General features: G+C 45.0%; 2 protein-coding genes across 2 annotated transcripts in view; both read right to left on the bottom strand.

The window, feature by feature from the left end:
• The window catches only part of pigg (phosphatidylinositol glycan anchor biosynthesis class G (EMM blood group)), a 58,068-nt gene extending 49,707 nt beyond the window's left edge, over window positions 1–8,361 (bottom strand). The window contains exons 1-4 of the mRNA XM_068595444.1: window positions 7,937–8,361; window positions 7,651–7,856; window positions 1,872–2,081; window positions 1,244–1,432 (exon numbers count right to left, since the gene is read on the bottom strand). Of these exons, the coding sequence (XP_068451545.1) occupies window positions 1,244–1,432; window positions 1,872–2,081; window positions 7,651–7,856; window positions 7,937–8,090 (759 nt within the window). The 5' untranslated portion in view covers window positions 8,091–8,361. The remainder of the gene's footprint in view (window positions 1–1,243; window positions 1,433–1,871; window positions 2,082–7,650; window positions 7,857–7,936) is intronic.
• Window positions 8,362–9,458: 1,097 nt separating this feature from the next.
• Window positions 9,459–15,414, bottom strand: guf1 (GTP binding elongation factor GUF1). Its single transcript, XM_068585394.1, has 17 exons — window positions 14,822–15,414; window positions 14,298–14,409; window positions 13,905–14,053; window positions 13,649–13,729; window positions 13,474–13,551; window positions 13,291–13,374; window positions 13,141–13,205; window positions 12,827–13,030; window positions 12,187–12,326; window positions 11,794–11,917; window positions 11,229–11,361; window positions 10,921–11,064; window positions 10,705–10,838; window positions 10,408–10,509; window positions 9,911–10,030; window positions 9,770–9,806; window positions 9,459–9,667 (listed from the first exon to the last, which is right to left on the bottom strand). The coding sequence occupies exons 1-17, from the start codon at window positions 15,008–15,010 to the stop codon at window positions 9,533–9,535; spliced, it is 2,031 nt and encodes a 676-aa protein (XP_068441495.1). The 5' UTR covers window positions 15,011–15,414; the 3' UTR covers window positions 9,459–9,532.
• Window positions 15,415–16,085: the final 671 nt, after the last annotated feature.

Here is a 16,085-nt window from a genome sequence, read left to right as displayed (position 1 = left end):
AAAAGGCTTAACAGTTTATTAAATCTCCGCGGTTGCTGCAACAGATAATATAATAACAGCTGGAAACAGTACAAATGATCTGCGTAATTAAATGACCATCCAGACAACGATCGTGCTAAAAATAGCATCACATTAATACACTCAACTATTAATCATTACTTCATGTTTGCATTTTTTTGGGCTATTTAATGACATTGACCGCTGCTATGATAAAACCCCTTAATACTTAAAAATTATAACATTGCTTCTTAAAATGTAAAGACAATGCTGAGTTTTTAATAGAGAGAAACAAGCAACAAGTAAATTACGCAGCAATCAGTCGAACTATAAAAGTCGAATTTAAAAAGTAGAAGCCAAGCCGGTACCTCCACAGGAGTAAATAACTCGACGAATAAAAGATGTTTATAAAATGAAACCAGCATCAGCCATGTGTAATTATCTCTCCATGAAACTGTTTTCATTGTTACTCAACTTGCCTTCATCCAAAGGAAACAATAGTGGCTGTAATATCAGTTTTAATGTATTTATTTCAGACATTTTAATTATATTCCATTCAGCACATCCGCTGGATGTCTTGTGTACATATCATTTCAGTAAATGAAATGAAAGTGGCTTTTCTTTGTCCACTCGGGGACGAGCTTTACACATGCGTCTGACCCGATTACGGCTTCATTAACTTGATGCAAAGTGCTGCATGTAAAGGCCTTCAGCGGCGTCTGGCGGGTCAATTGTTGTGCAGCCGGAGCGACCGGGAGCTATTCCACTGGGTTTCCTTTTAGCTAATTGAGTGAATTTGAGTGCCCGATGTACATTCTGTACAGGCTTTTATTGTGAAAGGTAAGAACAAAAAGGAGGGCTCCTTTGTCGAGGTTGAAAGGAGCGCAGTTCCTCCCCTACGTCGCAAACTATGGCGTGTTTTGAATACGTTCGTTCCACACAGCGGGATTGATATTTGATATTCACTGTGTGACATGAGAATTAATCGCAAAAAAAAGTAATCTTTGCAACCACAAGGGCTCTTATTATATACATTTAGTGTATAATAAAGTTATGTCATATGTGTTATTACAGCGTCTTTAGTGGAAACAGCAGCTGCCTCTCCGGTGAGGATACCATTTGACCCGTAGATTATATAAAATGTTTGATCATCGCAGCTTTAAAACCCTCTTTTAAAGATCCTCCATCACACAAACTGTGCAACAAACAAGATGCAGAAGCAACATGATGTAGAAACAGAACGCACCTTTGAAACCAGGGCGCTGTGGATCTTCTTCAGGACGTCGTCCATCTCCAGCAGCTTGGGCTGCACGAGGGAGCTGTGGGGTCCGCTGATGTGGCCGATGTGGTCCAGGCCCAGGTAGTGCAGGATCAAGATGTCCCAGTCGTCCCTCTTCAGGGTGCTGTCCAGGTGCCGGGTCACATTGTTGTCGACCTACAACGGTGCGTAAAACACACACACACACTCACCGATCTGCGGCGATTTTTCCACCGATAACCAATTAAAGTCGGCCGGCGTTACTCAGAGTCGCTCCCCCTTGAGCAAACACAGCGGGATCTGAGAGCAGCTTAACCCGGAGCCGAGATGCAGTCTGATGATTATCTGATCATCGCGAGGCAAATATTCCGCGACATTTGTCGCTGTGGCGTGCGGCGCCAAGAGCTTTGTGTGTGATCTCAGCAGCTCTCTGATGCGGATCACGTTGCCTCGTACACACAATACATACATTAACCACCGCTCAAGTCATCATTTATACATCACGGCGTTGGCGTTATGGCACCGGTTAGAAATGCTTCATGATTATGGTTTATGAAACCTCGTCTGCCACCGGGCGCTTGAACCCTTCGGTTGATATCGACTTGCGCGTGCGTACCTCGGTGTAGTCGGACACGAAGAAGGAGGTGGTGCCGTCGTGCTCCATGAAGTGCTTGGGGAAGAGGCGCACCCAGGTGTCGTCTCCGTAGAAGACCATCCTCTTCCCGGCCGCTTTGGCCTGCCAGACCAGGTTGTCCTCCAGCAGCGCCGGAGAATTCAGGTTCATCACCACGTCGATGAAGCCCGGGATGGTGCCGGTGGTAAGAGCCTAGAGGGGAGGTTGGGGGGGGGAATATGTTGTTGTTATTGTCCTTTGAACAATAATTACGTTTTAAAGCTGGGAAACAAAGTCACCTAAATAATCCAGCTGATTAAGATTTGTGCTGCAAAAAAAACTTCAAGGATCTCTAAAAAACTAAACACATGAAATGACTCGATTCCCCTTCAATCGGGGGTTTGGTCACTGCTTTTGATGCGAAACCCAAAACTGCGTCCCACACCAGCACCATAACACCACAACACCACCATTACACCACACCAGCACCATAACACCACAACACCACCATTACACCAGCACCATAACACAACACCAGCACCATAACACCGCACCAGCACCATAACACCACAACACCACCATTACACCAGCACCATAACACAACACCAGCACCATAACACCACACCAGCACCATAACACCACAACACCAGCACCATAACACCACAACACCAGCACCATAACACCACAACACCAGCACCATAACACCACAACACCAGCACCATAACACCGCACCAGCACCATAACACCGCACCAGCACCATAACACCACAACACCAGCACCATACCACCACAACACCAGCACCATAACACCAGCACCATAACACCATAACACCAGCACCATAACACCGCACTGCTCCGCTCCTGCAGCCACGAACGGGAAGTGAAAGCTGAATCAGGTCAGATGGAGGATTTTTATGAAGTTTCTACGGATTTCATCACGGCACCTGAAATAGAACAACACAACCGGCCTCCAGTTGACTGACAAGGAGAAACACAGCGCTGCTCGAGGCGAGAGCGCGGCGCATCGTCGAGCAATATCTTATGACGCATATTTGATTGCTCGCAAAAGACTTCGTGGCGAGTGCCGCTCTGTGGCTACTTCAGAAGCGCGAGAGACAAATGGCAATAAGCAATAAACTTAACAAAAAAAAAGGCGTCGCACGGGCACAGACCTCAGGAACCATCGCGGGTCTTCAACCGTTTTTCATACTTCACACTTTCAATACACCAAACGCCACCGGGGGACAATAAAGTTTCATCATGCGCGCCCGGATGTACGAGGAGTAAAGGTTCTCCTACTTAACGACGAACTAATAAACGTACTTCATGTCGAGGTCACGGCCGACGGAGCCGCGCTTAAAGCGCCGACTGTCAAACCAAAGCTGAAGTTTGGCGCCTCGTCTTCTGAGCTTTGTTCACAAACTCAATTATTTACCACTTCCTTCCTTCGTCTCTTCCTTACGATTGTTTTTCCTCTCGTCGGTGCAGATGCTCGTTTCAAGGAAGAGACGGAGTGTTTTGCATCAAAAGTCGTCTTCTCTCTCTCTTCAGTCGCATCAAGGTCCCTCGTCTATTAATAGAAATAGCATTTTTTTTGCCAAACTGGGAAAAACACTTTGCTGTGCTTCTGCTTAAACGCCACATAAGATACCATTAAAAAGAGGTAAAAGGGGTGGCAAAAGATTATGTTCAGATTCCTTTTAATGTAAATGTCTACTTTTAACTTAAAGACTCTCTTCTCAGGAGGTTTTGCCAAATAATGCACAAAGACCAGGCAGATACCAGCCTTTTAAAACAACCACATTGCTGCTGCTGCTGCTGTCTACTGAGGGTTAAAGCAAGAAAAACCCACTTCTTTTCACTTCCCGTCACGGTTAGAAAGAGCAACAGGAACTCTTACATTTAGAGGGAAGACCTCTGTGAAGAGATCCTGGTAACACGACTAACTGACCCATATTTAAAAGAACACAAATATAAAATACCACGCAGACAAGACACAAGACACTAAAACTGTGTCCCTGACTTCACATCAGATGAGCTGCATAATGAGCGTGAAGCTTGTAACTTTATTACACACAGGGCAACTGTGTCGTCCTTCAAATCGGAGGTTTCGATCCGCGGCTCAGCTCAATGTCGGTGCGTCCTTGCATACAAATGTATGAAATAGGTATGAATGATGAGCTGCAGTCCTGATGGACAGGTGGCACCCAGACATCCGGGTGTGAACGGGTGAATGAGGACATGTTCGAGCGCTTGGAGAGGTCGGGAGGACTAGAAGGGGGTCGGCGTGCGAGTCCACTTAGCGTTTAGGGTCCAGTGTGAGATCCAGTGTGAGATCCAGTGTGCGCGCGAGTGGATTAGGATCCAGGTTAGTCGGCTGTGTTCAGGTGTACCAGTTAATTGGGTGCAATGCAGTGATGGTGGCCTGCTGAACGGCAGCTGGCCTCTACTGCCCCCTACTGGAGCATCACCAGATCTGAACGCTGAGCTGGATCAGATGAAGCTCGACTCCTCTGATGAAGTAGAAAACGCTCTGTGGACTAAAATCAGGAGATCTTGGGATTTCATGACAGCGGACTCTCGTCTGTGTTTGTTCAGATATGCATCTCCGCTTCAAAAATACACACACACAAACACACACACGTACACACATACTGTACACATCAGCTGCAACATAAAACCTTCAAGGCTGTCCTTCTAAATCAGAGAGAGATCATATTTCGAGCTTCCCTCTCTTCATCGATTTCCCGCCACATGCTCTTTTACCGTCGACAAATCTTTTTTGGAGGAAGGTTCACACTCGGGGGGTCGTTTCTCCGAGCTGCCCGAGGGCCCTTCTCCCGCCCACAACCCTCATCATCACTCCTCTAAACCCTTCGCATCGTGGTGGATCAGCTGTCTCTCTCCAGCGAGTTACCCACCCCTCCTTCCTCCGCCACGACAACAGACTTCCAGCTCCGCCCCGAACACAGGACTTAACTCCACAAAGCGCTCCATCATTTCCATCCTTCTCACAGACCGCTGACTCGTGTCTTTTGCATTCCCGTCCGCACATCGAGCTCTTAAATCAATGTGTGTGTGAACAGCTTAACGTTACATTCGTCAGGCGGACGACTCCACCCAAAGTGCATTGAAACGCCGCAGGAGCTGCAAGTAGAAACACCTCGCTGATCAACAGAATATATAATATGTTATAGATTAGTGGGATTTAGTGCCGTCTGCTACTCGACCACTCAATCTGCAGACGGTTAACTATGATGGATTGTTGGTTGTCGTATATTTTCCAGTCAAAAAGTTCAACTCTCTACATGAGGATTCAAAGCTTTTATTTGTCATATAAGATAATAAACTGAATGCCTTTGTTTTTGGGACAGCAATCTAATTCATCACCTAATAATGAATAATGAAGTAAGCTGTCACTTATTTTGATGTATTCATGAGATGCAGAAGGCACCAGAGTTTCAACTTATCTTCCACCGTCTTTGTTTCATCACGTGATGGTTGACTAAACATCTCCAGGAGAGGTTTTGCTGAGGCCAAAAAGGACAATTTGATGGCAGAGCTTTCGAAAATTACGAGTAGCAATTTATGGAGAAAAAAATAAAAATAAAATCCGCCAGATTAATTGAAGGACGACAGTTGAAGCCTTAGTCGGACGTTTTTGCACATTTTAGAGCTTTTGTTCTGGCTTCTATTCATGAAGTAATAATGTAAATTAGCAGCTCTGAATGAATAGAAAATGGGTAGTGACATCACAGTAAGCGGCCCTGCCACACAGCGCCGTGCTCTGCTCTGAGACGGCTGTGCCCTCGGGTTGTTTTGCTCCTCCAGACTTTTCCAGCAACGCATCCTGTCCACCGTGTCTGACAGTGTCCACGCTGGCTGTCGGCCGGCAGGTGAACTTTGCCGAGTCTGCACTGTCGAGGTCCTCAGCCTCACCTGTCCGACCAAATCTCGAAGACACCAACTGAGGAGGGCACTCTGTCCACATTGTGGATCTGAAGCTGCAAAGATTCTTTCCCCGGACTGAGTTTTTGGCTCCAAACTTCTTCCATCTTTAAAAACAGCTTGACGCTGTCAGCAACATCCCAGTTTCCTCTCCTCGTGCTCCTCTCTTAGAGCTAAAACCTGAATGCCCTCTAACACTCGGCAGAAGATTCTGCTTCACCTGACAACTCGAGTTAGTTGCCTCTGTGCTGCCCGGCACCCACGCTGACAACAACACCGAGCTGCTTTTTTTTTTCTTTTTTGCCCTCCTTGAAAATTACTCCTGTTTGCAAAATCGCCATTGACACACAACCCGCTAGCTCTCTCCCTCTCCTTCTCTCTCTCTCAGTCTGCCCACAAACTTCGTGTGCATCAGCACAACCAACCGTCATGTGGCGAACATGACACAACCCTCGCGGCTCCGCTCCCAAAAATACTCTCAATGTGACAACGCGCCGTGTTTTCACCTCTTTTTTTGTGCGCCATTTGCAGTTGTCGGTTAGCGCTCGTCAAGAATACTGTGGCTTTTTTTTCTGGCTTTTTTTGGCTCCGACACTTGAACCTCAGCTCTCTCTTGGAAAAGATAATTGAATCAATGACGCAGCCCAATTAATTAATAAGGATTTTTTTATTTTTTATTTTTTTTAAAGCCCTTTTGATGGGCTGGATGAAATATTGGTGATGAGGTCTTTTTTTTGCAGTCTTACTGATTATGAGTCACGTTTTCCCAGAGCTTATTATAACAAAATGTTTGAACTTTTAGTGAATCATCCATCAATGCTTTTTCAAATAATACAATAAAGAAAATTGAAATCCATTTCGAATAAACCAGAATGCTCCATCAGACAAAAACTAATAACATGTGCAGTCACTTTGTTAGAACAATGCAAATAAAGTTCTATCTGTGCAAAAATTAACAAATATTTGGAACACAAAAAGTAGCTATTGTGGCTGCAAATAACCTGTTTTGCACTAAATACCGTTTTAAGATAATAGCGTTCAAACTGCAAAGCAAAATGAGTGCAGATGTGGGAGCCATCACGTTGTATCAGCATCAGTGGCTGCAGAATACTTTAACCGTTTTCTACAGGCTGTGAAGAGCCGGTGAAGAATATTAAATCTATTTAGTTGTGAATTAACGTCAGATTTAAAGACACACGTTGAGTCAAAATACACCATTGAATGTCTTCCTAACAGACCCATGACATGAGTGGGACGATGCATAGAGGACGAACATGAAGGACGAGTTTGGCATCCTGTATATTGTACATATTTTGGATTTGCACTTTATTCTTATCTTAAGACTTTTTGGAAAGTTTTAGAACACCTCAATTTCTCTAATTTTTATTGAAATGTCCACAGTTTAATGTCTCAAAGTACTCTGAAATTCAAGCATAGAACAAATAAACAATTGGAGATTAAAAAATAAATAAATAAATCATGGAATCGTTTTGTTTCACAAAATGTAATCTTTTTCTACATTTTTGACTCATCATAGTAGCCACCTTTCGCAGACATAACAGCTGATTTTGCTTTCACCTTCTTTGTAATTTCTCTATAGGAAAGACACTTTTAAAGGTTATAATGATCTGTCTGTCTTCCTTTGCTAATGTTTAAAAAAAAAAAAAAAAAAACTCTGGCAGTTTGTACCCTCTCAGGTTATTCACTGGACTTGAACTGCTTAAATTTCAATGAAAAAAATGAAAACAAATGGGGGTGTTTTAAAACGTCTGACCAGCAGTGTGTACAGATATACTTTTGAACAACAACCCTCTCTCGTGTGACCCTCCTCGTACCTTGATCCGGGGCATGGTGACGGTCGGGGGCCTCGCCTTGGCCACGAAGCTGTGCGAGGAGCCGCGCTCCACCAGGTGCCGGGTGTACGGCATGTTGCTGCGGCCATTGGGTCCGAACACGAAGTCCTCCCGCAGGGCATCCACGAGCATGATCACCACCCGCTTAAAGAGGGGCTCGGGGAGGCGAGAGGAGTTGCGAGAGCTTCCTGTAATCAAAGGTTGTAGTTTTACTATGTGTATACGTTTTTTTTTGGACAGATACTCAGGTGGAGGTCTGCGGGCTCACCTGTCTGCGGCTCCGCCGGCAGGTCTGACAGCTTGCTCTTGGACGAGAAGGAGGACTTTAGTGGGACTGGGAAAAATCCCCTCAGGAAGAGGGCAACGCCAATTACCTCGCATATTAAAATGAACGAGGCGAACACAGACGAGCGGACTTTCATTCTTGCTCGTTGACGGGACACTTGTTTGTGTGTTTGTAAGATAACTCGCTAGCTAGCAAACGATATGACGCTTGCTACTTATTTTATAAGACATATAGGAGGAGGTAGAAAGCCATAACATCATATTCCACATGAAAGCACTGTCAAACGACGTATTATAAAAGACACGTTCTCGGCATTAAATAAAACGCGTCTATATTATACACTTGTGTCTGTAATTGCGAATAAAAACACTAATACCAGTTAGCGCTGAAGCCATTCATAGCAGCTTCCGCATTGATAGCATGGAACTACGGGTAGTACGTAGAATCAAATGAGCCCGATACGCCTTTCCCCCCCCCCCCCCCCCCCCACGGTATACGGCTCAGCTGCTGTCTCACTTAAAGAACGGCTAGTGTCTGCAATGGGACAAATTATAATTCCGAGTTAGTTGACTCATGTCAAGTGTGTTTCCTTGAATACTTGAATTTGTACTCTGAAATGTAACATTTGCCAAATGCTCACTCTAAGTAAAATAGCAATTAGTCATTTGAATCAGATTGTCTTTCTGTTGCCTTTGTGAAGGGACAATGATATGTGTTCATAGAGCTAATACAACTGATAAGATAAGGTAAGTGGACATTTTACGATTTTATTTAATTTGTTTATATTTTGTGTATTGACTCTTGAGGCCGATAAGGGGGGAATGAAGTTCCCTTCAGTTCTTTTGTGGATTTGAGCTGATGCTGCCATCTGCTGGGGGCAGCACGCACACACACACACACACACACACACACGCACGCACGCACGCACACACACACACGCACACACACTTTGGAATTTGACTTTAACCACCCTCGTTATGGTAAAATTCAAAATCGTCTCTCATGGAGACCAGATATATAAAAAACAAAATAAGACCAGAGGAAGCGTTTAAACACCTTTTAAAGACCAACATCCCCCCAAAAAGCGGTCAGATATGCATCTTTTTAATGTATTTTTTTTATGAATGAATCCACCAATTGGCTCTAGCTGCTTAAGTCTGTCTTTAAAATGTTCAAAGTTATGACTGAAACCTGCTCATTTTGTCCAAAATGATTAAACAATTATCTCCTTTATCAATTAATTTGTTGACTGACTGACGAGCCTCCCGAACTGCAATCCTACTGCATACTTCAGCAAAACAAACAAAAACAAATGTGTCATCATATCACTGTCAGATGATTAGCTTCATACACTGTTATTAATAAAGCATTAGAATAACAACACAAGCTTGAACGATCTCTCCTGACAAATGATCAGTTACAGGTCTGAGAGAAAGAGAGAGAGGAAGAAATGACGCCGAGTGGAAATCAGCAGATTGATGAGCACTTTATTCAGAGCCAATCTAGCAGAGCCTTTTCTCATCATGAAGCCCGCTTGCCTATGATAACGGCATTTCTCTATGATAACATTATTGCAGTCTATTTGTCTTTCCTCTTCAGGACGCTAATGAAGGCGTCTTTGGGGACCTCCACGTTGCCGATACGCCGCATCTTCTTTTTACCCTCGGCCTGCTTCTTCAGCAGCTTCATCTTCCGTGTGATGTCACCCCCGTACTGCCGGGACAAAAACAAACATATAAAAACAGAGTTCAGAGTACTTTCGCCGCGTCGGCAGATTTGGCAACTATCGAGGAGACGAGAAAAAGCTTTACTCACACATTTAGCGAGCACATTCTTTCTGAACGCTTTAATTCTGAAAGAGGAAAACATTGTAGAGTTTCGCACCCAAATACTATGAATAGTACACAACAAAGACACACAGTTCAGCCCTGAGCTCAGCCACGACGCCGCACTCACGTCTCCCTTGCGATGACTTTACTTCCGATGGCCGCCTGCACAGCGATCTCAAACATCTGTCGTGGTATGGAGTCCTGGAGTCGCTCGCACATGGCTTTTCCTGCGCCGTACGCACGGTCCCTGTGATGACAACACGCCCACCAGAAGGTTACTTCTGGTTACATCTGGTTACTTTACTGTCCTCGTCACAAATGGAACAGTCATTGTAATAAAGATAATGTCAACGCCGGCCTTTTTAAAAAAAAATGTAATCTTATCCTGCGTGTTAAAAACATGTGGGCTCGTACATTCATGGGCTCAGAAGAATTTCTGTAATATTTAAAGGACCGTATACCATTGAAATGAACTCTAGCAAACATAATGAAGCTATGGGAGAGTGCAGCACTTAAGATTCCCCTCAAGCAGCGTCAGAGTTACACCTCTGGAGACCAGTGTGTGGAAAAAGTGAAACTGGTCGACAGCGTCTGAACCCGGCTGTGACCTCCAACACGCTGCACCTGTGTACAATGGTGATGAGCTCCTCCACAGGCAGCCCGTTCAGCAGGATATTCATCTTGATCAGATCAGCCGCCTGGTAGCCGGCATTCTCATAGTCGAAGCTGTGGGAGAGGAGAAACCAAAAATCAGGAGGATGGTGAGCTTGAATTCACAGACTGCACCGTTGCATTCGTTCCATGTTACGATGTAATTCTCATCCGCTGCCGTACAGAGAAGAGGTGAAACTACGGGCTTGTGCAGCGATTATGACCGACTGAGCACTGTGTATATTTCCATACGGAGCACTTTATTTTTACCTGGCATATCCAGAAGAAAGAGACTTGAGGAGGTCATAGAAATCCACAACGATTTCATTCAGAGGGAAGAGGTACTTCATCATGACGCGATGGTCGTCTATGTACAGCATGTTCTTCTGGATCCCTCTGCGATTCTTTAGGAACACAATTCACACCGTCAACAATACAAGAAGGGCTCCAATTCATTATTTTTACTCGTGAAATCGAGTCATTTACCAAGCAGAGGCTCATGATCTTGCCGGTGTAACTGTCTGGAGTGAGGATGGTCCCGAGCACCATCGGCTCCAAATACTCGGACACAACCGTTCTGTCTGGGAACTGAGCGGGGTTCACGATGGTGATCTCCTCACTGCCGTGTTCCTGCCAGGACAACCAGCGAGATTCAAGCGTCCAAAATTAAGCGATAGTTCACTCAAGAAAATAGTGTCTCCCATACGTCATTTAACGAGTTCAAACTTTCTCCTTGCCGCCAGCACGCCTCTACTGTCAGACCAGGAAGCACGGGAGCAGGAAGCGGCTCTCACCTTGATGAGTTTGGGGGAAGAGAGGACGGCCTTGTAGGGCACGGTGGGCGCCGTCACGATAACGGAGGCGTTGTACTCCTGCTCCAGTCGCTGATTGAACACCTCCATGTGGAGGAGGCCCAGGAAACCCAGTCTGCCAGGGGGGCACAGGAGGATTCACAGGTTTACTGAGGTTTGATTGTGGATATTACAGCTTTGAATTACAAAGAGCCTGTTTGGAAAGAGCTCAACGCAGTTCCAGCGCAGCTTCGTACTTCTGAATAATCAGAATCACTGCTATAAAGGAGTCAAATTCAGTTTCATCGTCTGGACTTTTACGATCCGTGATGATTAACAAACTCTCTCTTGGCAACATGAGGTATGGCTCAAGGAGAGTTGTTCATTCCCCAATCAATTACATCACATGATGCCCGAGAAAAAGAACGTCCAAACAATAGAATAAGACGGAAGAACAAAACTTTGGCGTTTGCGCTGCTCAACGTCCTCAACTTTCCTTTTTCGCTGCAAGTCTCAAAACACGTAGTGACCCCTCTCCTTCTTTCGTTCCTCCATTTTGAATCCTCACCTCCAGCCGGCTCCCAGGGCCAGACTGCTGTCTCTCTGCACTGTGACACTCGAGTCGTTCAGGGTCAGCCTCTCAATGGCGCTGCGAAGGCCCTGGTAGTCCGACTGGTCCATCGGAAACATGCCTGAGGGACGCGAAACAGAAAGAGTGCACATCATCAGCAAAAAAAAGGACTTATTTACGTGGAAAAGCACTGAGTGCACTTACTGTACCGGCTGCCGAGACACATTGTGCGCCGAAGGGGCTTTTACATTTGACTGCATGCCCAACGACACTGGGACATTCAAGGCGAGTGTTGCGTCATGTACCGACTTGTTATCGGTATGCGTGTTTAAAGTTTAAAAGAATTATTCCACAGTTTCACTGAGATGCTGTATTTATCTAACATCTTACCAGCAAAGACCATGGCTTTGGCTGGTTTAAAGCCTGGAAGAGCTTCCACCGGCTGCGACTGGAGGTAGAGTGTGTCACCAATCTGGGCCTCCTTCACATCCTTCATCCCGGATACCATGTAGCCCACTTGGCCCGCAAACCTACACAGCAGTCGAGGAGAGTTACACAAACAAATACAAAGTTTGTAAACGTCTATTGCAAAAGACAGAATTTAGATCAAGCTAAAAGGACTAGATCACTGTTGGTTCAGCTCATGCGGTGTCTTTTGTTCTGAACGGCGTTTGGCAGACAAACGAACGAGCATCAGCCGATTCCTTTACTCGACATAGATGCTACGAAGATGATCCAATCAGAGGACCACCGAATCAAATAAAACGCCCGGTAATTAAGTCAGCAAGCAATAGCCTCCCATTTTAGAAGATGTCCGAATGCCAATCACAATTTTCTGGAGCCTTAATTAATCTAGTCTTTTATTAAATAATACTAACAAAAACAGCAAAAAAAAGACCATGTTTTTGCAAAATTACTTCAATAACTAAACTTAACGATTAAAACAGCTGCAGCTTGTTTTTCCTGCACAACTACTACATCCGCTGTGATGGATGAGACAACCGGCGAGAGGGGGGAGGATGCCGCCTACAGCTGCTGTGTCGGGTGCTCATCTGGCCGGAGGAGCCCCAGCTCGTTGACCTCGTAGCTTTTGCCGAGATGAGCTGACACGATCCTGTCGCCCTTCCTGACCCGACCTCCCAGCACGGCGATGTTGGCCACCACTCCTCTGTAGTGGTCGAAATTGGAGTCAAACACGAGGGCTTTAAACGGGTCACCGGTGCTCGCCGCCGGCCTGAAAATACAAGGTAGGAGGAAAAAAAAGGAGAAGAAGAAAAAAGGCTTCACGTTGACGTGTCAGAACATGCTTCATGCGAGAGAAAGAAACCACATTAAGCTTCTTACGGTGGGACTCGCTCCACAATGGCTTCAAGAACTGCCTCAACGTTTGTTCCTAGCTTAGCTGAAATCTGAAAAAGAGGAAATAAATAACCTAAGAGACGTTTTTTTGTCAGATAAGCAATAGAGAAAACTAAACAATGTGCGCCGACTCACCCTAATGCATTCGTTACAGGGGATATCAAACACCTTTTCCATCTGTGACTCCACCCTCTCTGGTTCAGCGTTTTTCAAATCAATCTGAAGAGAGAGAAATGTCAAACTCGAGCGGCGTGCTGAACAGCAGCCGAGTAGAAAGAGAACGCGATTAAACCAAACCACAAGTTGGCCTCGGTGTACCTTGTTGATGACGGGGATGATCGCCAGCTGAGCTTCGAAGGCCAGGTAGAAGTTGGCCATCGTCTGCGCTTGGATCCCCTTTTGGCGTGACAGCAAAAACATGCGTTACAGGCGGCGGTAACGCCCAGAATGATTCATGGAGAAAACTGGGGTTGAGATGGGTCTGGTTTCCTACCTGATTGGCGTCGACGATCAACAGGACACCTTGGCACGCGGAAATGGAGCGAGACACTTCATAACTGAAGTCAACGTGACCCTGCAAACGAGGCGTGAAGCTATTTTAAAATCTCTACTTCATGGGCAACCGATCCATGAAATATTGACAAATGATATTTAACATTTTAAATCTTATAGCTAAAATCCATGTTTTTGTTTTTATGTGGAAATTCTCCATGTAGGATGAGGAAAAGCAGCGCCGCTTCTTCACTCACCGGCGTGTCGATGAGGTTCAGGAGGTACTGCTGTCCCTGGTGGCTGTAAATCAGCGAGGCCGTCTGGGCCTTCACCGTTATGCCTCTCTCCCGCTCCACCTGAAGCTTGTCCAACACCTGTTTGTTCTTCTCCGTCTTCGCGATGGCACCTGTTTGTCAATGACACCCATTAGTGACGCGCTGTCTGAACAGGAATTAATTTAAGAGAGAGAGAAATCACAATGATGATCATGCTGATTTATGATGGGAGCACACAGTCAATTACATTTTCATGCTATCAATATGTCTTCAGACCTAAACCCATACATATTATCTTGCACAAACTAGAAATTGTCTGTTTTCGAAGAAGTAAAAGGGTAAAAGGCTGATATGCAATGTGATAAGGAAACATACCGGTCATCTCCAACAATCTATCAGCCAAAGTGCTCTTTCCATGGTCAACATGAGCAATGATGCAAAAGTTCCTGATTCTGTCCACAGGGAACTTGGACAGGTCAATCGTATCCTTAAGGCACAAGGAGAGAAGCCTGCAGATTACTGAGACAGTCACAAAACAGCTGCTGAGTAGAAATAGCAATATTCAGACGGATCAATCATATCTATTTCTGAATGGGCCACATGAAGAAGCACCAGCTTATTAAATTTGAGTTTCTCAGCACTTCTTCAGCCTTTACTTTAGAGTTAGAAGAAGTGTTAAGATCCTTTACTTCAATTAAATGCAAGCAAAAGCCTGCATTTAAAATCTGATGTAAGTAATTAATAGTTCTTAAGTACTTTCAGCAAATTCTAGTTAAAAGGTATCAAAACTGTTTCTGCAGAAAGCATTGAAACACTGTATATATTACATATCTTATATATCTGTTTCCTGTGAAGGAAACCATCAGTACAGTTCATTGTTAGCTGGTGACGTTTGTCACCTTGTCCGCCTGTGTGCTGGCCATCTTCAAGCCGCTGGAGAACACGGGCATCCTTTTCATCCAGCGGTGTCTGAACAGCGTGTAGGTCATGTTGTTGTAACTCTGTATCTTCCTCCTGTACCCCTTAAACTGCAACACGCGCCTCAGCAGCGGCGCGTCACACCACCGCTTCGCGAGAGAAAACGACATGTTTTATCTAAGCCGAGTATGAAGGAGACATAGCTCGTTAGCTAGCGGTTAGCTAGCTAGCAGCGGTGTGTGGAATACTTCTGCATTGGCCTCAATAAAACGCAGGCTGTTGGTACATTGCTGGACCGTTAGTGGACTGTCACGACGATAAAAGCGAACCTGTTCTTAAAGCAAACAGGATTGTAACCCCGGTCCATGAGTTCTTAGGGCGCTGACATATTAGGTGACGGTTCACCCGCGCAAAGACGTCTGGGAAATGTTGTTGATTTTTCTCACCAGAGATGGTAGAACAAAACAAGATGAGTCATGCCAATACTTCCTTTGTGTTGAGAGAAAGCAAATAAATAGCTTTTCTTCCAAAATATATCCTAAATAAACGTGTTTTTAATACTGTGTCTGCTTACAGTGGAGTAGGCTTTTTTAGGAGTTATTAGACGAAGCGACGTCGTCCGGAACGTCCCCCTGGAAACGACGCTTGAAAGAGGATGAGCATCTCGACGCACTGTACTCTTTGAACGCGCTGAGACATTCGGAAGTCCCGCCCACTCGAACCTGTCAGATGAAGGATAAAAATGGATATCAGTTGCCGTGACAACGAAGCTACCTCTCGCACAGGAATAGATTACTCCTTCTCTCCTCTCTGTGCAGCCAGAGATGATAATAAGCTTGTATTACCCTTCAGTTTCTGCCTGTCATGTAATCATCTTTCCTAGCTTTTTTTCTCCTTCTTTCCCATTTGAGATCTTTACACTGAGGATTGCATTCTGTTTCTCTTAAAAGATTATAAAGATTGCAAAGATGATGAATAACATCACAGATCACTGCACAACAACACCACCTACACACGAGCCCCCCTTGTTCCCGATACGTCTCCAGATTGCTCAATAGTTTTTCCTGCACGATCGAGAAGATTTGTTATTATGCCCCCCATCTCTCCCGTCTTTGTCTTAAACCAAACAAAGATGGCAGCCATTAAAACACTGTTTCTTGCTGGTGCATGAGAAAATGAATGTGTTCTAACATACATATCAAATAGGATTAGATAATAACCTAATATTAGGTCAATAAACCTGAC

This window comes from Clinocottus analis, unplaced genomic scaffold (assembly GCF_023055335.1).
Source record: "Clinocottus analis isolate CAN_PGR_092001 unplaced genomic scaffold, fCliAna1.0.p SCAF_10, whole genome shotgun sequence".
NCBI lineage: Eukaryota > Metazoa > Chordata > Actinopteri > Perciformes > Cottidae > Clinocottus > Clinocottus analis.
The sequence above is the reverse complement of the archived record's forward strand: the minus strand, read 5'-3'. Positions and strand labels throughout refer to the sequence as shown.